Source organism: Polypterus senegalus, chromosome 11 (genome assembly GCF_016835505.1).
Source record: "Polypterus senegalus isolate Bchr_013 chromosome 11, ASM1683550v1, whole genome shotgun sequence".
NCBI lineage: Eukaryota > Metazoa > Chordata > Cladistia > Polypteriformes > Polypteridae > Polypterus > Polypterus senegalus.
In genome coordinates, this window is record NC_053164.1 from 49,691,424 (window position 1) to 49,716,727 (window position 25,304).

Genomic DNA, 25,304 nt, shown 5'->3' on the forward strand with positions numbered 1-25,304 from the left:
GTGTATGATGTTACAATGCTCTAAAATAACACATCATGACAAGTCTAGACACTGCTCTCAATGTAAATTGTATCACAAAGATGTTAATGTTTAATTTCTTTTACCTTTTTCAGTTTAGTTATTGGTAACTCACCTGATTGGCTGTATTAATGTCTACACCGTTCTTCAAGTGGTCCAAAGCCTTGTCCAAGTTCCCTGATCGGGCAGCTCGAAGAAAACTTGTGGCGGCATCAGCCTATAAGAAAAAACACAAAAAGGCATCACTTTTTTTGTTTGTTACCTTCTTTCATAGAGTATATTTGTATATTTGTGTACCCTCTGGGCCTATTTTAAGCACAGCATAAGCATCATAATTATACAATATGGATTTTGGGCTGTTCAGTCTGAATTGCCAGATGTTAATGTGCTAAAAGGTTTTATCATAAAAAAAAATGACATACTAGTTGAATTTATTCTTTTACATGCTCATTCATTTATAAACATCCCATTACACAGTCATGGAGACACAAAGCCTATTCTAACAGAATATGTCTGTATGTATGTAAGTATCTGGCACCCCATCCAAGGATGGTTCCTGTCTTGAACTCAACCCTGGTAATGCCTTTAACCAAAATGCATTGCTATGTCATGATAGTTCATAATTTACATGTATTAAAATATATATATTTACAATCACAGACAGGTAATGTAAATATGATTGTCAGCTGTAATGCAGATTGCAAGTAACCTACAGTAGATTAATAGTAAGAATTTAACTGTACTCTGCATGCACATGTGACAATAAACGAGAACTTGAACAATGATCTATCCCACAAAGCCATATCAACCAAATATCAGTGCACCTAATCTGTCATACTTGAAAATATGTTAAGGGTCTATTCATGTATATTTCATTGGACCTTAACGAAAAATACTACAGAATTTAGCTCTCTCACTGCTTTCCCTATGCAAAAAACAAAACTTTGTAACTTTGTCTCCTATTGCAATGATAAGGACGACAGTGATATCTACAAATAAATGTCCCAAAGACTGGCTTCTACTAAAAAAAATAAAACTAAAAAGACCCTTTTCTCATGAATATAAAAAATGTAATATACCCAAAACTTCAGCTCATGGCAAATAACTTCCTCAACAAACAAACAAAAATACAAACTAGTCATTCATTATTCAGCAGGCATTCCATTCTTAAATCCAAACCCAAACAGCAGTGTAATGAACCAAACTCTTTAAGTGAGTAAGAAGATATTTATGTACATAAATATATACAGTGTAACCTCGGTTCATGAACATCTCGGAACATGTACAGATCGGTTTACGGTCAAAAAATTCGCCACACTTTTGCATCTGCATCCCCCCCTACTCTCTTTTCTGTTTCTTTTTCCGGTTTCTTTGTGGTGGTGGCCTGCGCCACCTCCACCTACTCAAAGCTTCATGATGCTCCAACAATGATGGACGGATTAAAAGGAAGAAGTCTACGTGACCATCATCATCATCAAGCCCTTCCGTGAGAACCCTAAATCCAAAGAGGACTGTTTCATTTATGTTAGGTAGAATGCCCAGAGGGGACTGGGCGGTATCATGGTCTGGAATCCCTACAGAATTTATTTTTTCTCCAGCCGTCTGGAGTTTTTTTGTTTTTTCTGTCCCCCCTGGCCATTGAACCTTACTCTTATTCGATGTTAATGTTGATTTATTTTTTATAATTATGTCTTTCATTTTTCTATTCTTTAATATGTAAAGCACTTTGAGCTACTGTTTGTATGAAAATGTGCTATATAAATAAATGTTGTTGTTGTTGATCTGTTCACGACCACACACTCGGTATACGAACAAGCCAGTTTCCCTTTCGGTTTGTGCGCACCAATGATTTCCGCACGTGTTCAGTCTCTCCCTGTGCATTCCCTGTGCAGAGAGCGAGAGAGAGAGCTCAACACACACACAGAGAGAGAGACACACACACACACATGTGCTCGCGCGAGAGAGAGACAGACACACACACACACACGAGAGAGAGAGAGAGAGAGACACACACACACACATGATTGAGAGAAAGAGTGAGAGAGAGAGAGGGCTGGACGCATAAGGCAGAGAAGGCAGTTAAAGAATGCACCGGGCTTGTTTTTAAAGAGACAGATTCGAGCAGTTTTAACAGCGATCGGTTCATAGCGTGCATTGTTGCAATGTTACTTTTCTTGGTGGTTTATTAAATTACGGATTTTTCAAATCTTTTTTTTTGTGCTTAAAACTCATAAAAAAAAAGTGTTTTTAGTAAGCAGTTCGTAGCGCTATAGTGCAAACTCTTGCAGTGTTAGTTTTCTCTGTTGTTCAAGGTTTTCTCAGTGTTATTCAATGTTTTTACATTTAGTTTACTATTACGCTGTGCATTCTATGGTATGATTAACTATATTTGTGCTTAAAAATCTTTAAAAAATATATATTTACATACAGTTCGCACGGTCAGGAATGGATTAATTGTATTTACATACAATCCCATGGGGGAAATGACTTCGGTTCACGACCAAATCGGGTTATGACCAGAGTTTTGGAACGAATTATGGTCGTGAGCCGAGGTTCCACTGTACATTTATAATTTTGTAATAGTAAAGTGAATGGAGTCTTCAAAGTTTGTGGTAGCTACCTACCGTTAGTACGCATTGGAGCTCAGATGAAAAAAAAGAAAAAAAAGAAAACCCATTACTTGCAGCCTTATTGTTGCCAACAGGCTGAATCTAGACCAAGAAACTAAAAATGCACTATTCCTATGAGAGCTTTAAACTACAGTACATAAAGCCCGTTGCCCAGATTTGAAAATGACTGGTCTTTTGAAGAAGCTCTTCGTTTCTTTCTTGACTCTTGCAAAACAAGCCAACTGGCACTTTGTCCAGATTACCATTCGCTCGCCACCACTATGGAAAACCACCAATCCTTCTTCAAATCGATTCACCAAACAATTCAAAAGTACCACAATCTTCTTAAATCCTGTGTCTGTCTTTTTGTTGTTTGTTGAATTTATTTTTACTATTATTCATATATCAAAAATCACCCACAGGGCCTCTGTCAATGCCAGCATGCATCATCCTCGCGTGCTCCAGTTGCTCTTTTTTTTCTCCCCCAACTTTCACACTTTCCTTTTCTTCCTTACTAAACAACCAATTGAAAGCATAACTGCCTTGAGGAACAGAAATTCGTTTAGTAATAAACATTTGCATTTTAACAGTAGATCAGTTTCCATGAAACTGAAGCAAATAAAGCTCCAGACAATGATTTATCTCTATGTAAAATAAATAATTTTTGAACAAACATAGTATTAATTTTTTCATAGCAAAGATTCAAGTAATCTTCTAGGGTGATACATAAACAGTTTTGTTTATTTGATTAACTGTCTTGTCACAATAATAATTAATGCGGTGGTATTTAGCATCATATACATATAACTACACTAAAATTTTAGCTACAGTTCACAATTATTTTTAAAGAACAATCCATTCAAAGTTGATTTGCATTTTCTAATCCTACTAGAGTGTTTAATTTTGCCCTCCATTTGTAATAACTATACAGTATGTGACTATTTATTTCACATAAACCAGACACTTTTGTCAGCTACAAACAACATGAAAATAATGAAAAACAATTTGTAAAAAATTCACATCCAATCATATGACATGCGTCTGATAGTAAGATAAATACAGAGCTTTATTTAATTATGACTCTTGATAAAAAGCATTTGGTAACTAAATAAAAATGTATGCAATAAGTAGCAATGTGACACACTATTAGAAATAGGTTATACAGCATGCCCTTAATATGTTGTTTGATCTCTGTTTGCTACAAGGAACCAAATTAATACATCTTATCTATATTTATTCTCCCACTCATTCCAGTGCAATTGAGGTTTAAAGCATGACATTTTTTTTTTCCAAAAGTAATGTGTTTGCCTCCTAATTTCTGCTGTTTTGCTCTGCGCAACCACTGCACCACTCTGTAAAACAGCTGTTAACCAGTCATTATTTAGACTGTATCATATTTTGTGGCATCCAGATGGATAGACAAAGCTCCACTGGAATATTGAGGGGGTGCAAAAGTTGGAAATTAATTCTAAAAACTGTCTGTAAAAAAAATGAACACTTACTGAAATATGAGTACAAAGATTCTCTGTCACAAGATTCTCTATTACAAAAAATGTAAATGGGTGAGTAACTAATACAAATGATAGGGTACAGGAAGCTATTATTAAAAAAAGAAGGTTAGAAAGAAAGTGTAATGACTGGAAAGGAAAGGAGCAGTATGATGTAAATATTGTAATAGTAATAACAAGCCACAGTTGGCATTGGAAGGATAAAAATCAAATAAACAAAGGCCAGGATGTCAGACAAAATAGTAGATTGAGAAACACAGCGAGAAAGTCTAAAGCCAAAATAGTTCACATCGCCTAAGGCAAAGCACAAGACATAAATCAAAATCAAGAAAGAGAAAAAAAGAGATTTATTTAACAATAACACTATGATCTGCGGTGGGTTGGCACCCTGCCCAGGATTGGTTCCTGCCTTGTGCCCTGTGTTGGCTGGGATTGGCTCCAGCAGACCCCCGTGACCCTGTATTTGGATTCAGCGGGTTAGAAAATGGATGGATGGATGGATAACACTATGATTTCTGTTTCGTTTTATTCACAATCTTGGACAACCAGGAATTGACCTTTAAATCATTGCAGTTAAGACGTCATGCATCGTACTTGTTCTGTCATCCTGCTTAGCAACACCTTGGCAATCCAACATCACAAACATCAATAAATGGGAGGATGTATTTCAAAAACAAACATCTTCAAAAATGTCACATCAAAAAAATTACATAACAATTACATTTTTCACTACTAAAAACTCTTTATCTCCATTATTTTCAGCGGCCAATAAAAAAACTGTAAAAATTTAAACAAAGTCCACTTAATGACAGAAAGACAGTTCCAAGCACATGGGATCAAAACTCAGCATATTGACTTTCAGTGTAAAATCTTCAAATTCTCCATTTGCTGATACATGTGAGATAAACGTGTTTCTGTACATTAGTTGTAAACTCTGAACTGGTGTGAATGAGTGCGAATGCTGTATGCATGACTATTCTCTACAATGAAGCATACATTTTTCTGTGCATAAGCACATTTCGGCTTTTGTGCTTACGCCATGTTATAGTGCGAGTTCTACGCACGGCGTTATACATGAGGCCCCAGGTGTTTATTTCTGCTGGAATTTCTATAAGTAGGCAATTTTGTTTTCTTCTTGTATATTTCAGGCTAGTCTTAATTTACTTTCATTTATTTACCAACATTAGTAGCCTTCAACAATTATGACAGTAATGTTTAGTAAATATCATCATGTACTATGTCATTGGGGGGACGGCACGGTGGCGCAGTGGGTAGCGCTGCTGCCTCGCAGTAAGGAGACCTGGATTTGCTTCACGGGTTCTCCCTGCGTGGAGTTTGCATGTTCTCCCTGTGTCTGCGTATGTTTCCTCCAGGTACTCCAGTTTCCTCCCACAGTCCAAAGACATGCAGGTTAGGTGCAGGTTGGTGTGTGGGTGTGTGTGCGTGTGCTCTGCGGTGGGCTGGTGCCCTGCCCGGGGTTTGTTCCTGCTTTGTGCCCTGTGCTGGCTGGGATTGGCTCCAGCAGACCCCCATGACCCTGTGTTTGGATATAGCGGGTTGGACAATGACTGACTGACTATGTCATTGTAATTTATAGTTTAAATGTTATGCACATATTTGTATTTTTTCTAGTATATTTACAAATTCACACATGGATTTAGCTTATGTTTTAACAACACATATAAAAATTTCAGCTTGTATTAGTAATTTTGGGTGCTATATGAGCTGTACAACAAGGCCTCCAAATTTAAACTTCCAGAAAAAAACATCAGGCTAAAATCAAGCACTATATCTGTTAGATAATCAAGACACTTTCTAACATAGTCTGGTTAAGGAGAGGAAAAAAGAGAAGAGGTGGAATCTAGAACAATTATATTATTTACTGGTCTAATTCTTGCTAACATTATTTAAAATTTATGACAAATAAATATTTTCTCCCTGAATCTATGGTAAAGAAAGCTGGTGCATTCCTGTTGGAATTCATTGAACCCTTTAGCCCACAACTTTTTCTCCAAACCAAGCCACAGAGACACATCTCAATATCCAGGACCTCAGCTACGATCAAGAAACTTGCCTGCATGACAGTAGTACCTGAGACAACTGTTCTGATGAGGTTTCTGCCTTCTTGTGTCTCCACATCTGTTTAAAACGTATATTGCCATCAGAAGTAAAGCTACCTGCAAATAGTTTTTTATTCTTTAATGTTCAAAAGGTTTGTCACTTTCTGCCTGTTGTAAGATGCATGTGTTTGGGCTAGTAATAGGCTTCAAGTTAAAAGAATTTACATTGAAAAGCAGGTGCAATCTGCAAAATACAGCAACCATAAATCTATAAAACAGTATTAGATTAGATTAGATTAGATTAGATTAGGTAAACTTTATTAATCCCAAGGGCAAATCCACATGCATACAGCAGCAGAAATATTAAAACAAGGATACAAAATCACAGAACAAATAATACAGCCAATTAATATGTTTGTAAATAAATAAATAAATGTATATTGTTCAGATATTTCAAAATAAATGGAATGAGTGAATGGGAGGAAGCACTGAAATGCCTGATAGCAGTGGACAGAAAAAGTCCCTAGAGGTACTTCTTAGCACATATTAATTGTCTAAATGAATATGTGACTGTACAAGGGTGCACATCTTGAGTGGTGCTTTGTATTTTATTGCTTTATTTTACTGATTTAAATTTATGAATCTATGCAGTGCTTTCAGAAGAGAGTGGTTAAGAATCAACTTAAAAGAAGTAAAATAACACTCCATGATAGCAAAGGAATTATTGCTTTAAACGAAGGTTTAAGTCAGAACCTATTAATTAACTATAAATGTTCACAAATTAATAACCTTTTTTAAACAGAAGCCTATTTAATTAGTAAAGTCAGAATGGAAAAAAACAGAAGCAAACCTATCCATACACACATTCATTTATTTGGCCTCACCAAGGGTGAATGAGAATTGAGGAAGACAGAAAATAATAAAATGCAACGATTACTTAGAATTTTAATAAAATGTGTTTTTGGTGATATTCCAGGTTTTCTGGAGCACTGGTTTTAAGCCTTTAAATATTAGGACTTTCAGCAAAACACACAACTACAGCTGGGGCATGCATAATGTTTGAAAAATAAACATTGGCTTACACTACACAAAATTACAATCAACGTGTGAATTTGTTGGAAATGTTTACGGTTTCTCTTTGTTAACTGTGTAACTCACTTGACCACTGCCATCCCAAAGGCAGCAGTTTAGGATGTAAGGTTTCATTAAACTGGTATTAATGTGGGTAAGGGTGTCCTGTAAAAGACAGACACTCTTTCAGTCTTAGCATCAGCCTTCTGTTCATTGCAATTGAGTACTGAACTGGATTAAACTGGTTTGATAGCAGAAGATGTATATACAAAGTTTACCACCAGAGGGCATGCTAAAATTGCAGGGAATATAAAACACTGACAGAAAAGCATGCTGCATTATTGTACAAGGGCCACAAAGTATTAGAAATGTGTCAGTTTATGAAACAATAGAAAGTACTTCAATTAGATTAATTAGGATAAGATAAGAATCCAATTATTCAGTTTCAGTTGTTTTCAATTAGATAATATACAATGCTACTTCGTAATGGCTGTAATGTCTTCCAAGCATTCCGAGTGCTTTATTGCTGCATCAGTTAAAATCATTTATATGGGAAACAATTATTTGCAGTTTGGTGCACTGAAAACTTTTAAAATTATTATTTGTAAATAATGATGGGCAGCACAAAGGTGCAGAGGATAGTCTTGCCACCTCAAATCATACAGATGCTGTTTCAATTCTCATTTGGGATGATTACTGTGTGCACAGATGTTCAGTTTTCACTACGTTCAACTAAGTAGGTTAAGAAAACGGATGGTTAGATTTTGACTGAATGTGTGTGTGGGTGTGTGCCCTGAAAAGAACAAAGTTTATTAATTAATTTATTTATTTGTTGTGTGGACACTGAAATTTTATTTTTTAAAAGTACATGTCATTTAAAAACTATGTAAAAAATTTGTCCTGCAGCAAAACAAAAGGCACCACAAAACAGATCTAAACACTAGCATGGCGAATTGTTCGTATACTAAAGTTACTATAGCTGCAGGTGGAAGTCCCATTTTACTTTATGGTGCCAAGCAGAGTTGTGTTGCGGTTCAGCAGTCTATTAACCAGCAAAAGCGCTGTGAAGAAGCTGTCTGTTGTTACGGTTCTGCCTTTGTCCAGTCTGATAGCGGTCACGAGACATTGTATCTTTGATTGCAGGTGAAACAAATAATTCTGAACAGGCATCAGCCACAGCATCCACTGTGGTCATTGCTTCTCTTGTGAAAAGATTGGAGATAAACAGCATCAACTCGGAGAGAGAGAAGCAAGTTTGTTTTACCACGTGAAAATCGCTGAGAGAATGAAACTGAATAATAAAAAAAACAAGTGCTAACTTTTACAAGTAGCCAAAATTTACACCAGGTGTTACAGACTAGAATCAAATATGTTTTTATTATATTATAGTAATAATAATACTAATAATAGCAGCTCACTACTCAAAACGCAGAGCACCCGGTCTCGAAACCAGGACCTTTGGGTTATACCACAGATAAACTCCCTGTCAATTGACATTTGAGCTTGGGATTTTAACTCATTGACAGCAACACGTAAATCAAATGCTTTTTTTTTCTTTGCTTATATTCTTGAATAAAAGCACATGTGTTTATTTGATATTTGGACTAAATACTTCATACATTATACACTTCACGCCATTATTATTATAACATGGAAAAAGTTTCTGCTTTAAGTATGTAAATCAAATGTGTTTTTTTTTCTTCGGTTGTATTCGTGAATAAATGTGCACGTGTATATTTGATATTTGTTCTAACATCTTCATACATTATACACTTCACGTCATTATTAGTATAACATGGAAAAAGTTTCTGCTTTAGGCATGTGTTCAGTATTTCCTTTCATCCTACACTTACCCAGATCTTTGTAGACACGGAACACCCATAAAATGCACGTATTCCAAATAACGATATACTGTATTCTTTACCCTATACAACTCCAGGAACCTCACATGCAGGAGCCTTGGCTTGAGCTGGGAGAACTTTCTGCCCGTCAAAGGTGGGGATGGGACAGCAGGCTTCTGCTGATCGACACATTTACAAAACAAAAGATGCTGATGGAGAGGTGCAAAGGGATTTAAGGTGGGCCGGGATTACGAGTTTTTTGTAGGCTTTAGGGATTCCAGTGCTAAATTGATAGTAGGTCTCTTTTTAAAACCCAACCTCCTTGGCATACAAGAAGGTAATTAAAGAGTTTGGGAATGCACAGAATCACCATGTGGGCTTCAGGGGGCATATTCTTAAAGCAGCTGTTCCATTCCAGGACAAAATTAAAGGAAGGTAGCTAATGCTTTTTCTTCAAACAAGCCAAGTATTCAAAGAAGCCAAAAAAACAGAGACCTGTTTAAAACATATTAAAAGCAAATGATGACTGAAGTGAAAATATTATGAAGACATTCTTGGCATTTTAATATTTTATGTTTTATTGGTTCAGTTATTGCTGCTGACTGAGTCTTAGGCTTCCAATATTTGGTTAGGTATAATACCCTCATATAAAGAAAAAAAAAATTATCAACAGTGTTTTTATCAGATTAAACAAGAGACAAGACATCTGAGAAGTGCAGGGCAAATAATCATGCAAGTAATGTCAAGGTGATTTATAGCTGAGACACTTCAATGGGTTGTCTGTGTCAGCTAAGTGGATAGCAAATTATTCGTCAATTGCACAAGCCACATTATGGAGATAAATAGAAGGAAAATCTTTGGTTTGGAAAAACACAGCTTATGTCTCTTTTTGGAAGGTTTTATAGCATGTGATTTTATATGATGCCCATTTGGTATTCTATGCCATAAACAGAAAACTTTTAAAAAGAGAACTTGTTAAAATCTGTATGGGTCACTAAGTTTACTTTTGTCCAAAACTCTCACTTACACAGTTGTCATTATCTTGATCTTGGTTTCTAATCTATTAATCATTTTTCTGTCAATCTGATGGTGTTATCCAAAGACCAGACCCTAACAAAGCATAAAAATATAATATTGTTACTAGTGGGACATTTCCAGTGTAATCAAGTTGGTTGCACACCAAGTTAGTTGCCAAAGTTAAAAAAAAAAAAACGTCTTTGGGAAATCAACCCTTCAGATACAGTGAACAAATGCTGTGGAACATTCTGTCTGCTTGAATAAGAAATTCCTCATTATTCTCAGCATTTAAATTCAGTAGTAAAGACTAACTACTTTAGTCCAGCATACTCTGATTGACCAAAAAGTTGTTTGTAATTTAAAAAATACAAGCACAACAAACAATCATTATGAGCTGTTTCTGATCTTCCTCTATTCTGTTTCTCCTGTCAGTATCCTGCTTCTGCATTGCTAAACTACTACTACCATCCAATGAAAGTGACTCCACAGATATTCAGAGCTTAGGGATTAAAAAATAAAAGGATTTGATCTGCTTTTTATTGGACCATTCATCACATACTAATGAGGGAGGAAGAGGGTGGCCATTTAGCCCTGGTCATCACAACTGTGACTTTGTCCGTTATAACCAACTGTGGAACCCCCAGTATTCTCCAGGCAAGCTGCTGAGTATGGTTTTTGCTTTCCCCCAAGTCAACTTGTCATCTAAGTTACAATGTCATGAATTTTATATTGTCATAATTTGTTTTTGTTAATTATACTAATACTGCTCTAGTTTATCCAACCATCCATTATCCAACCCGCTATATCCCAACTACAGGGTTACGGGGGTCTGCTGGAGCCAATCCCAGCCAACACAGGGCGCAAGGCAGGAAACAAACCCCAGGCAGGGCGCCAGCCCACCGCAGGCTCTAGTTTATTGTGTATTTAATATGTTGCAGCATCACAGCCCCATAATCCTGCATTTTTATCTAAGCTTGGTCATTGTCCATCTCCATATCTGCATGTATTTTTTTCTCACATCCTAAGTTAACTTATAGGCTAACCTAAATTGAACCCATGTGAGTGTGTGCATGAGTGTGCTCCAGTATGGGCTAGTGTTTAGTCCTCCACACACCTTTTGAACAGAAAAATGTGATTTAGAAATGGTATAGAAAATAAACAAATGGATCATCATAAACAACTGTTGTACATGCATTTCTCTGCTGTGTTTTGTTGGGGGTTTGCATATTCAAATTTGTCTACAGACCCCAATTATTTATTAAATTTAAAATCCAGTACTTCTATGTGTTTTTTATAACAATCACATCTGGCCTATTGCATTTGTTACTAAGTCAGTCAGTCCATTTCTAAAGTGTTTTGTCTTGAACAGGGTCATGGGGGTTTTGGGCGTGCTGGAACATACCCTAGCTAGCATAGGGCACAAGGCAGGGCAAACACATACTCACACACAGGGGCCAATTTAGTATCACCATAACATATAATGTGTGATGCAGACAAAATTGAAAAACATGTCAAAAATGAAAGCCACTAATGGTCATGTTATTCTGTATTAATGTTAATGCATTAATATTAATGTTCTTCTGTACTGTAACTTTCTTTTTAAATTCTGTTATACTATGTTTTGTTAATATATTTTGAAGTGTAGGCAGCTTGTGATGCACTGTGTGGGAGCAGAAGGGGTGGAATGCTGTGCAAGTGATGGGAGGGGGTGAAGGGCTTCTGTTCTATTAGGGACGGGCACACCTCTTAGGAGAGGAGCGACAAGAGAAGGTAGGAGAAAAAGGAAGGTGTGGCAGATGTAAACTTTGAGTAGAGAGTAAGGACTCAATACACAGGAGTGTTTGCAGTGTAAAGAAAGACAGAATGCGAGTGGAAGGAGATATACTGATTGGTAGGGAAAGCTTTCTTTTACTATTTTGGAGGTGTGCCCCATAATCCAGATAACATTTGTAACGGAACAAAGACTCCAAGGAAAACGTTGAGAACTCCAGTACCCCTGAGCTGTGTTTGCTTATTACACTGGTTGTTACAATATTATATGAATTAATTATTTTTGTTGATACTTAATTATATTATTTATTTATTTATTTATTATATTATTATATTTATTTTTGTTAACATAGTTTTGTTTTGTAAATATATACAATTATTTGCTAAACTAATCTAATGTATACCATTTTTAAAGTAACTGTTCTGTTATCCGTCTTTTCTCTCAGCCATCACGGCCTAGGTTCTGATCCTTCATGGATAATATATATACAGTTGACTCCAATTTGGTGCCCCACCACAGTTACCACACCCTCCCTTATCATTGTGGCAGAAAGTACAGCACTTTAAGGACTGTCCTTTTCAATGCCAAAAGCAAAAAATATATACGCACTCATGTACACACCAGCTGTCTCAGTCTATGATTTTATTTTCTGTGCAATTGAGTAATTGAGTTGTGCCAACAGAGACAAAAGCAAAAGAACCATTGAGTGGTCGTATGTATCCAAAAAATGTTAACTCTTTCTGCCCTCACTTATCATTAATTTCAAAAATATTTTGAGCACTCTTTCAGTTTCTCAAGGAAAGCTTTACCTTTCTAACAACATAGAGGACACTTTCCATCAGTGGGTTTCTCAATTGGTAAGTTTATATAAATCCAATATTCATAACTGAGTTCCATAGTACCACAGCAATTCTCTTTAATCATTTCTTTGTTTGATAATTGTCTCTCGACAATTTACTAATTTAAAATCTATTTTCCTTGAATTTCATCAAAGCTGATTTTACTTGGACACAAGCTTCCTTTAATTGTAACTGCCAGATGGACAAAAATAAGCTTATATTATATAGAAGACAGGCTCTAAAAAGCAGTGTTAATGTTTGTGATGTGCAATCTTTTGGGGTAGAAGATTCAATGCAATTGCGTTTACCATATGTATTACAAACTCTAATGTTAAACATACCCAACAAAGTATACCTGCCCAGAGGACAGAAATCAGCTTATATGGTATAGATACAGTACCTACATACAATATATTGAGTATTTTGAACAAACAAGTCCGTGGAAAGTATCATCTCTATATATTTAAAATCCAACGTCTGTCTGTGCGTATGTATGTCCAGTATTAATGAGAGAACTACTTAACAAATTTAGATCAGGTTTATTTCTATAACTTGCTTGAACATTCCGGTTGATTTTGTGACTTCTGTCATTGCGCTATGTATCATAGTTCGGTTGTGGCACAGATTTATTTGCGCAAATTTCGAGAGACACGCAGTGGGCTGAGGGGAGTGGAGCAAGGCCCTCCTCACTCACGTGCCAGCCTCGGGGAGTTCCTTACCTACATTTAGCTAGCAAACAAGAGAACTACTTAACAGATTTAGGTTAGGCTTTTCGTCTATAATTTGCTTGAACATTCTGGTTGATTTTGCGACTTCTCTTATTGCGCTAAGAATAATAGTTCACTTGCAGGAGCAATATATTTGCGTTAATCCGAGACAGAGGCTGCACACAGAGGGGAGTGGGAAGGGGAAGTGTGACATCAGGAGTAGGGAGCCAGGCAGGGCCTCCTCACTGTCGTGTTTCACTACTACGCTGGCGAAGTCGCAGTTGACAGCTAGTAGGTTCTAAGCAGAAGCCAAGAGGAAGGGGAAGGTATAACACAGTATGTAACTTCCTTTCTCTCTTTTTTCTTCAAGGGAAAAATTTCTTCCTAGAGGACAACTGATCTCATTTCTGCCCTGCTCCTTGATGTCTTGCCTCTTCTGGTCCTTGTTCTACACAAACAGCACAAACATCAGAAGCTGACATTCACTTTGGGAACTGTTTCAGTGCAGGGTAGAACTCTCTAGTCAAGAAGCTTTCGTAACCAACCAGCAGCATCTTCTCCCACCTGGACCTAATGGTCTTTGCAATATTTTCATTATTTCTACAGAAATCTGTTGTAAATGTTATGAATGACCAGAATGTAGATTCCAGTAATTTTCTGTTCTGCATTCAGCACTCTCTGCTGTATTTTATGAACTTGAGTCAAGAAAATCCAGTACCAGGATTTTATGCAGCCAGTGAGAACGACTCTACTTTGCACCTGTAGAAGTTAGAGAGAACAGATGGACATATGCAAGCATACCTGAGGAAGAATAGGTGCTGCTGAGTCCTTGAAAATAAATGAAATGTGATGTGTCCACTTCAGTATATCTGTGACAGTCACTCCAAGAAATTTAAAACTGCTCACCCTTTCAACAGCCTTCCACTATGAAGCAGAGGGGAATGTGCTCCACCTTCTGCTTTATAAATGTGCTGGCCAGCTCCATCATTTTCATGATATTAAGGGTGAGACTACTGTGCTGGAACAATTGAGTCAATGGTGTCACACACGTGCGCTTACGAGGCAGTCAACAAGCCCGGAGGTGAGTGATATTTTGTCCGATGGGGGGTTGAATTGTGGTACTGATATCTCTCTCTCTACCTTTACAGAACCAAAGAGGACAAATAATAACACACAATCAGCATCAACAATACCAATACACGAAAAGGGCTCCGCAACAACAACTCCTTCAGATTCATTTTCACTTCCGTCTCCCGCAGATGACGTCGCTTCGGGTCCCTCGGAGATGATGTAACTTCCAGCCTATCCTGATGACATCACTTCCGGCCTTGCTATAATGATGTCACTTCCGGTCTCAGCTAACTTCCTGCCACATCATTTCCTGTAGCCATTTTGTTCTCTGTATAAAAATGAGCCTCAAACCATGGTTAAGGTCGAATGTTTGATGTATTTTTTCATTGCAATTTGACCAATTTGGATACCCGAGATTATACGGGGCAAAACCCCAAACCTTTGCAACGTGTTGTGAACGTTATTTATCACAATGGGTAGACTTTTTTGTCTTATCATTGTAGGTTATCAAGCCTATGATGGTGGTGTCATCAATAATTTAATTACAGAGATTAAACTTTGTGTGGTCACACAGTAAGAGGAAAACAAGGAGAAGGAAGTCCAAAATCCAGTGACTAGGTCCTAAACTGAGGAGTCTTGTGATCAGCTTTGCTGGTTCAACAGTGCTAAATGATGTGTTGTAAGTCTATAAACAGGACTCTGGAATAAAGTTTTTTATCCAGTTAAGCCAAGATGATATGGAGAGAAATGAATATGGCACCTTCTGTGGGCCAGTTGTGACAATATGAAACTAGAGGTGATCATAACAATTTGAAATATTTTGTTTAATGTGTCTTAGTACTTTTCAACCTAACTACTTCATCATGACTGAAGTGAGTCCCACTGGTCTATGCAATTCAAACACAATCCATTCAGAATCAAAAATGTTTACTGTAAAATGGGATGTATTAGTGCATTGTATTCTGCACCTCTGTACTCTATATTAGACAGAGGAAGAAAATTTTAGTTCTGGAACATTTCATTAAGATCTTGCAGAAAATTAGAGAAAGGCATACAGTGTCAGAACACCCTGTACTGTATATTATGGTCTGTCACATGGCACAGCACTGTTCTTTAATGGGTAAACACTTATGGACTGTGTTGCAGACTCCTGTATGACATGTCCCTTCAGAGGCAGCATACGAAGACCTTGAGATGGACACCACTTCAAAGGGCTTAAATTTCCTATATTCTACCAGGTTATGTTAACTCTATTAAAGTGATTGCTCTCTTACGTTTTCTGACCATTTCAATAGCAACAAAATCAGCATAACTTTGTACGTCTGACAAAAGTGTACACAGTCTGATAGCAAGAGAAACAAATGACAAAACTAATACATTTGTGATTTTTTTTCTCAGTGCATTAATGAAATATAGTACTTGTAAAATCCCCATCTCAGCATCACAGAAATGACAGAAAATGCTACTTAAAATTATACCAGTAATATAAGAGTACTATTCTGACCTACATTTCTAATATCCCAAGGAACTGGCACTAGGAACATATCCACAAAAACTCCCATCTACACTCCCAGCAGGAAAAAAAAAACATTCACAAAAGCAGAAGCAGCTTACTGAGAACTTTTAAATGGCTATTACATAGTGGAACTCCTGCTTAGCAACTTACAAAAATGGTAGTGCTTCAATAGAAAAGCATGTTGTCAATCTCATTTGAAATTAACCACAGCAAACTGTTTATTACAGAATGTACAGTACATGATGTTTGATATTAAACGAGCAAGATGTAGATTGCAAAGAGTCTCATCCAACAACAATGAAGTGTCTGTGCATTTTTAATGGACTGTTACTGGTCTGACACAGCACCCAGCTACCTTCGGAGAGATTCATTAATTTAAGGTCAAAAACACACACATTCATACTCACATACAGAAGCCCAATGTTTAAATGTCAGTTAACTTAACCTGCAGGTCTTTAGATTGTGAAATGAAATAGAAGTGCCTACAGAAATATTATGAAGAGATACGAAGAACTAGCAAAATCTACAGAGACCATGACCAGCTATTTTATTATTTAATGCCATTTTTTTGGGGGGTCATTAATATGTTCTGATGAGTAAAAATTATATTTTTGAAATCTGTAATTTCTGAATACTACAGTATATATAGTATTTCTGTGAACTGAACCACTGTTTGCATCTTCAGTAGGTCTGAAACATGAGTAGAATACTAAGAAATATAATAATGATTAGCACTGCTAAGCATGTTCACAGGCCCTGTGGTGTATTTATGTTTTCCTTTCAGGTACTTTGGATTTCTTTCTTATTCAAAAGAAATGCATTTGTTTAACTATAGGTACTGTAAGTGTGCGAATAAGTGTGCCCTGTGATGGACTGGCTTCCCGTCCAGGGTTAGTTTCTGATTTATACCTGTTGATGCCTAATTAGACTCCGGCACCTGCTAAATTGAATACGCAGTTTTCGAGAAGGTATGGATATATTGCATGTTAGTGCCATGGTGGATCAATGTTAAGCACAGCTACTTCACGACTACATACTCCTAGCCTGTGTCGATTTACTGTAGCACATTCTCCTTGTGTCATATTTTAGCCCAGGTGTAATTCCTGGGTTGTGTTTTTTTGTTGTTTTTCTGTGTTTTTGTTTAAAGCATTATTTTTCCGTAATGTATTGTATATATGTAGTTTTGTTATTATTTTTTGCTTTACTATTTCTTTATTTATCATGTGTTTTCCTGTGTTCCATATATTCTCTGGTTGGTACTCCAAGATGTGGGGCCACCCTGATATCACTGCTGTGGTGACCTCCCTCTGGCTAAATACTGAACCTGGGGAGAGGATCTCAGCAGTGGTACATTCAGTTCATAGTGGAAACATTTGTAATAATTAATTTTAGTTTGCATTTACTGGTGTTGTGTTAATTGTTTTGGGATTCTACTTCTGGATAGTGTATGGGACTTCTTTGTTTGGGACTGCTTTTTAGGAAACTCATTTATGCTGTTTTTGAGCTTCTTTTAATATATTGTTTTATTCTGTTACTACAAATTTTTACTAGATTTACTAGACTCTACAAGCCAGATTTGATCAGTTTCTCTTCCTCATAAGCCATTTTGATACATTTTGGAACATTTCTAGTATTTTTGAACCTCGGAAGCCAAAAACACCTTTTAAGCCTGTTTAAGTTGAAGACAGTCAGTAGAGTACTGGGCTCAGGGTGCTGTAGGTTATGTCTTTTCTAGGTCTCACCAAACCTGGCTTTTGAGGTTCATTTTGGAGGTCTCACACCCATTTTCACCATGCCTAGGACTCATAACATCCTGTATATGAATAGTTTGTTAAAGGAGCTGCTGCCAGAACAATGATTGGTGTTCAAATCCAACTGTCAATGTGTTTCAAGATGGATGTGTAGTAGCTATGAGAGAGATGAGGCCAACAGGCATCAAGTGAGTTTCTCAGTAGTTACCATAACTCATTATGCACCATGATGAATTGGTTCGCCATCCAAGATTGGTCCCTGCTTTACATACTGTATGAAGTTGCTAGTACTGATTTCAGGCAATAATAAGCACAGATTAAGTGCATTAGGTTAAATGGTGACCCTATTATTGCCCCAGATGCAAGGAATTGGCACCTTGGCCTTGTTCAGGGTCCTCCTGACCACAAACTGAATAAGCAGGTTACAAAATGCATGGATCAAAATGATAGCACTTCTGCAGTGCACTTCCATGAATTAGCAGTTAAGGCAAATATATAGTGCAAATGGCTACTATGATTAATACACTATGCTTTATATATATTCTGTCAGCTCACCAAAAAAAAGGCAAACCTACAGGGCATTAGCCTGAAACTATGGAGTCACCATTAGTACTGAAATACCCCAAAATCAGTACGGTATCTCTTTGGGAACCTCCTTACAGATTTTCCCCAATGATAGATACATTACACATGCCAAAAGTGTGCTAGAACTGTTAAAGTGAAATAAATCAACATGGATATATGAAGTATTTTCTTTTTTATGCTTCTTTTGTCATAAGATGCTTTGAACTCTATTGCTAAATAACATGTTGCTTGGGAAAATGCATTTGTAATTGATGCATAGTTTTGTTGGAATTTAATTGTGCTCACTTCTCACATGTTTTTCTCATCTGATCAGGCTACTCATTTATCACACAAAGCAGACGTCTTGGCTCTCAGATAACACCTCTCACCAGCAAGAATCGGCCTTGCATTTCTCATCCCAGCGGCACTAAAGAGATTTGCAGCTTGCAAAGGGGAGAGGGAATCATTTAAAAGTGGTGTGGCGTTGCAGCTGCCTGCTTTTAAATCCGCAATTCTTTTTGCTTTGCGACAGGCTTCACATAGCCGCCAGATAAAATACAGACTACAATCAAAAATTAAAAACCTCGGCTGAGATCCTCCATTTGCTTCACAATGCCCATCAGAAGAAAATTCTTGACAGTAATTGCAATTTTTCACGGCCAGACACACTGCTAAATACCTTGCACTTTCTCTCTCTCCCTCTCCCTTGTGTTTCTACTGCCATTTGCTCCAAGTCCTGACTGCAAGGAAACCCACAGGAGATCAGCTGTAGATTACTAGTCCCACATGGCAGCAGTCTGCTTTGGCACCAGAGAGCACATTTATTGAACTCTGGGTGCAAAAAGGAATTATAACAGAATTGTGCAAAAAAATGAAGAAAAAATAAATCAGCAATGTGTTTAACAGTAAAACCGCTTGCCTTCTGCATAGCACGACTATAAGCCCAGGATCCCTGAATTGCTATGTCTGAACATTTTAAGCAGTTTGCTTTTTGCAAAAATAAATTACAGCAGCTGAATTCTTAATGGTGTATTAGAGCCATCTAGTGTAAAACAAAAAAAAAATAAATAAAATAAAAACTTGCGTGAAATGCCCTGTAGTTCTCATATCAAGTTTATAAATTATTCACAACAATGCTAAATCATATCTGTTTTCTATGCAAGTTACAATTAGGTTATTGAAGCATTGTATGCTGTGCCCTCACATTCCTATAGTACCCTTTACAATAAAGAGACATTGAGCAATAATCTAACAATATGTTTAATGAAAATAGTCATGGCTTCGTAAACATAATTTAGAGGCAACAAGGCATCAGGTTTTGGTTCCAGTCAATTTCTTAATTTAATTCTTGCTTTGCTATAAAACTGTATTGCTGCTTTGCCATTTTTTTCTATGGTGCTCTGTAGAGTTGGTTCCTACGTTATACCTAGTGCTTTTTCTACAGGATTTGGCTCCCTGCAAAAAAAATAAGTGGGTTTAGAATATTGATAGTAGTGCTACTTTGTGTGGAAAAATAAACATATTTTTGGTATAGAATATTCTGCAGAAGTACATTGATCTACTGTAACTGCAAGAAGGACTCACTATTCCAGAAGTGACCTAACCCTAAGCCTAATTCTAACCCTAACCCTAATCCTGGACTCGTCCATTGTTAAGCAACCACAAGTTTTTTCAGCCAGATCTATGTCAATATCATTTTAACTAAAGTTTATTCATTTCTACATTTCTGTTTACTTAACTTTAAATGTGTATGTGTATTAACTTAATGTATTATATCTGTTAATTTGTTTATAAATTTTAAAACTGTCCTTAGCGAAGAGGGCTATTAAAATATACTGAATGCTCCCAAAAGATTTGAACTGGGTAAGCTGGTTGAAAATTAATAAATGAACTAAATAAAAAAAAAGTTTGGATGGCTCTTTGGGTACCTTACAGTTTCAGGACTTATATATTGATTTGTGTACTATTTATACAGTACATATCTATAAATAATGAATGCAAGGGTTAAGTTCCTGGTACTATACCTCTGCAATCGATGGGGCTCTTTCATATTTAGTAGGGTAAAACTATGTTGTCTCCTCTAAATCATGTTGTTAATAGAGATAGGTGTCTTATCACTCTGTTGAAAAAACACAATCAGTAATCATCCACTTGTATCACTATCATCATTGTATTGCGCAATTATGAAAAATGTTCATGCACACCAACACCAAGAAGTTGATGCATTAAATACTTAAGCATATTGAAATGTAATTTTGTAAATACTTCAAGAAATCTCAAATATTAAATCAGCAACGTGCTGGCTTCTCCAAAAAATACTTTTCTTAAGCATGTAGCGTTTTCAGAAGTGTTTAAGGTTATGGATGGGTCCGTAATCAGCTACAGCACAATGCTGTCATGCTGCTGCCATTGATCTCTGGCAAATCTAAAGATGATCTAAAGGCAACTTCAGAACTTTCACATATGAGGAATAAAACATTCCCATTGTTCAGTACAATAGGTTTCTATGTCATCATATAAAATTAAGTAAGATGTTTCATTCAGCTAGTGTAACCTTCATTTTAGTTTAAAAAAAATATTGTGTTTAGGAGCAGAGCCTTATTTATTTATTTATTTAGCACTTTAAAAACAACATCAAGGCTAACCAAAGTGCTGTACAATAATGCCCAACATATAAGATACATAATAACCAAAGGGTAAAAGAAACAGTAATACATAAGAGCGGAAGAAATTCATAATAAAAAAGTACACAGATAGTCATTAACTTTGTATTTAGCAACTGCATGCATTTTATTAACACACTACATTTTATATAGTGTAGAATGAAGGAGCCTCTGAGAAATTATGGAAGGGCAAATATTGGCACAACAGATTGTAATCTAGGCAGCATTTTCATGAAGAAAAGACACAAATGCTAGATGGCTGGAATTGTTTCTCTTTTACGGTTAAAGGCACTAAGTAGTGGGGCTATGCAGGAGGAAATACCCTGGAGAGATGCACTTGCTTTTTATTTATAATGCAAAATGCTAGGTAGTTGTGGTATGGGGGAAAAATCATGCTACATGGGTAAAATTGTGTGTTACGCATGTTCATAGACACTAGGTGGTGATGGCACAAGTGAAGGATAGTGGGCCAAATTCACTTGGGGTGGCAGGCTTATCGATGCATCAGCTTGCTCTTGAATTGTGAAAAGCCACTATACACCTGATGAGTCCTTCTCATTAACCCTCACTTTAGCTTTACGTCTGATCTTTAACTGTCCCAATGGCAAACTCTATTGAAAATTAAAGTTGACCATTTGTACCAAAAATGTTATCTAATTAAAAAATATACCAAAACTTAAATTAAAGGAAATTTAACCTAAGTCCACCAAATCAAAAGAGAAACAAGAACTTTGTCTTTAAAATTAGTCTTTAAGTGTGTATACAACACTGCCTACCTAGAGAAGGCAAGTTGTATCTCGTTAATACTTGGTTTGAATGAATGATTCGGCAACCAGCTGCATGCCCTATACAGCCTCCTTAGACAGCACCATTTCATTCACATCAAAAAGCAAAACTTGTGGAACTGAATGACACCTATCATAGTTAAACGTGAAAAGCATGCAATTCAAACAAGCTGCCTGGAAGTGGTGTTCAGAAGTAATCTGTCAGTAAAGACTCTTAAATTTAAAAATATTCTCAAATCAAATGCTTCAGTTCCATTGAAATACCTACTGCAATTTGTGAAGAATAAAATTCTGACATTTGCTGGTAGAGAAAGTCCAGCTCTTGCCTCAAAGAATCTGCCTTGTACTCTAAACATAGGGTGAGATTCAGACGTTTTGAAAGGCCTACAAAACAAACTGCAGCAGCTGCCTGACATTTACAAGTTTGCCACTCTGTGACGCTTACTGCTTTCCCCTGCCCTAAAACCCGCCTGCCTATTTGCCACAAATGCAGCAGTTGAATTCAATAAATCCTACTCATGCACCCCGAACCCTGCGCAGATTCACCTGTGCTGAATTTTCAGATCTACTCACAGAGTGCTGGCTGGCATGCCCACCTCGTGCTGCCATAGGGACCCAGATTCACTTTCCAAGCTGAAAATGAAACATGACTCAATCTCCCCCCCATCACTCACCAAAACATTTCTCACTGTTAGGAAAATGCTCAGCCGGTCAACAGATCTCTGCTGTTTGAAATAGTAGAGCTAAAAATATTGCGTAGCAAAATATACCAATACTTTTCACAACCTACTCAGATTTGAAAGAAAGCAGAGGAAACTATAAATTTGAAACAGCACAGACACCTTGCAGAGTGAACAGGTACTATTGGAGGAAAAGGGGGCAATGTGTGCCTTTTAAAAAAAGGTGTGTCATTAATGCCTGTTGAACAGTTTGGCTGTGTTAGTCTGGGTAGGCAGGAATTCCTCTGATGTGTGGCTATTAGAAATGGCGAAATGCACTGGTCAAAGTAGTCTGTATTTTTATTTGATTTGTGAATTGCCATCTGCAGCTGCCCAAATAGAACACCTGTTTGCATGTTTTGTCATGAAACAGGGCATCGCTATGTGCAAAACCGCACAATGTGGCCTATAAATGTGGTACCCGTTTGCAAACAAAGCAAGGAAAAGTACTGTTTCATCTTCAGAATGCACGTGGGTATGCTTGCTTACTTTAATGGTATTATAGATCCACTCCTCCCTGAGTCAAGTCAAGAGGCTTTATTGTCATACTACCCATGCACAGTATTGCAGCAGTAGTAGGAAATAACATTCCCCAGGACCATATGAGCGAATGTGGCAGAACAAGTCGATACTATTGCCACACATTCTTAGACAATGGTGAAACTTGGTTTCCTCAGAGGATACCGCCGTTGCTGGTGATTTCACTCTCCAGAAAGTTGTATTATTATGGTTTCAAAATACACAATGCCCTTTTCTTGGAAATTTTTCCCAGTTTTATGATCTGCTGTAAGTTTCTCCAGTTCCTCTAATGAGATGTTATATAACTTGAAAGATTTCCAGTTCTAAAAACAAAATAATATAAAGGAGACAAGATTAAGGCACCTGTCTGACCCACTAAGCAGCTGATGGATATAATCATTGACTCCATACTCTAAGATCCTGTTCTTCAGGGGATCTCAGTGTGGGGGACTTTGTCTTGCTACATGATCTCCAGAATCTTCTGAAGGCAGCAACTAGGGATGGCCTCAAGATGTTTTATATGATGGTGATAAAAGAGGGCAGTCAAAAAGGTGGAAAAACACACAGCATAGTATACAGCAATCATGGTTGGCAAACAAAGGTCTAGATTTTAAAACACCCACTGTTGAAACTGTCTGAAGGAGGAAGGCATGTGCTTGAATCTATTTTGAATCTCAACGTTTATCAGTCCATTTTCAATGATGATGTTCTTAAGGTAGATGAAAGAGTGGGCTTAACTAACCACATTAATGGCAGGTGTGGGCCAGGAGTTTTGAAACTAGTGTGGCGGACGGTTAGGGACGCCTGAAAGGACCGGGAAAGGGACAATACCTCCCCTGGGCCATGATAGGGCAGCCGCCCTGGTCTGCATCGGGGCCACAGGATCAGAGCTTAGACGCTCAACCCTGTTAGGGCCCGTGGCCTCCGCCAGGGGGCCCCCAGAGGATTGTGGAGTCCTGGATTGCAGCATTTCCGCAACACACTTAGAAGTGCTGCCAGAAGAAATTCCAGACACACCCGGAGTGCTTCCAGGTGCTCATGCGGCACTTCCGCCACACTAGGAAGTGCTGCCAGGAAGATCATCACAAAGCACCTGGAGCACATCCGGGGCGTTGTTAGGATGTTGGGAGGAAGAAGACAGAGCGTGTGAGGAGAGGAGTAGAGGCGGCAAAAGAAGAGACTGTGAGCGATACAGCTGATTTGTACATTGTGTGGTGCTGTACAATAGTGAAGAAAATACTAAACATGTGTGTTTATCGACATCTGGTGTCTGTCTGTGTTCGGAGCTGAACCTCCACACTAGTTATTATTATTGTAACTGTTTTTGATAGTTCACTTTCAATTTGAGGCTGTGATACTAGTAATCCATAGAAGAGACAATATTCTGGAAGGCATCTTTAGCATACTGAAGCTCAAAAACTGTCAGGGTAGAGCTATTGGATTGCACCTTTAGACAAGGTTAAAAAGGCCTCATTCTAATCCGTATCAGATTTAAACATTATCCTGTTCTTCTATGATGTTTCTGGTGACTCCTACAAGATAGCTATACAACATGATAAGACAGTGACCCTTTATCCAGGGTTACAAAGCTGCTGGGCTAATTTATTAGACATTTTAAAAAAGTTAACTGTTCTGTTATAAACAAATTACACTGGCGATTCTTAACCTCTGGGGCACGCCACCGAAGTAACAAAAAAGGCGGGCGCGAAGATGTGAAATAAAGAAAAGAATCGAAAATATGAAAAATACATCTATTGAAACCAAAATAAATTAACTTAAACTACATTCTGATACTAGACAAATAAATATAGAGTTAGACAAATGTCGATAAAAGTTAAGTAGGTAAAATAAAACTTGTAGCGGTGTATCGGCAGCAAAAAATATAGGAATACATTTTATTAGGGTTTCAAAAAAACGTTAGGGGGAGTGCGATTAAAACTGCTATGAAAACTCGGGTTGCAAATGCTTAAAGGTTGAGAAACGCTGAATTAAACTTATGTTTGACCTTAATGCCACTTATCAGATTATTGCTGCACTCACTTTGATTCAGTTCATGTCAATATTTTTGCTTAAAATCCAACTCTTTAGAAAATTTTGCACTTCCTCCGAAGTGCATTTGCAGTTTTGGCTTCTTTTAATACTAGCAATGCTTCCCTCTTTGCATTGCTTGACCACAAAGTCACTAATACGCTTTCTGATGTTCCAATATTTAATTACAGTTTCTAGCATTTTTCATGATCCTGGTTAAGTAAACAATTTTTCTGAACAGTTCATT

At 37.2% G+C, this 25,304-nt stretch overlaps 1 protein-coding gene across 4 annotated transcripts in view; it reads right to left on the reverse strand.

The window, feature by feature from the left end:
* The window catches only part of ank1a (ankyrin 1, erythrocytic a), a 295,220-nt gene that overhangs the window by 241,867 nt on the left and 28,049 nt on the right, over positions 1-25,304 (reverse strand). For 3 of the 4 annotated variants that reach the window (XM_039768575.1, XM_039768576.1, XM_039768573.1), the window contains exons 1-2: positions 22,365-22,400; positions 134-235 (exon numbers count right to left, since the gene is read on the reverse strand). In XM_039768575.1, the coding sequence (XP_039624509.1) occupies positions 134-235; positions 22,365-22,400 (138 nt within the window). Of the gene's footprint in view, positions 1-133; positions 236-22,364; positions 22,401-25,304 lie in introns of those variants that run through there. The other variant, XM_039768574.1, reaches the window with a different exon arrangement.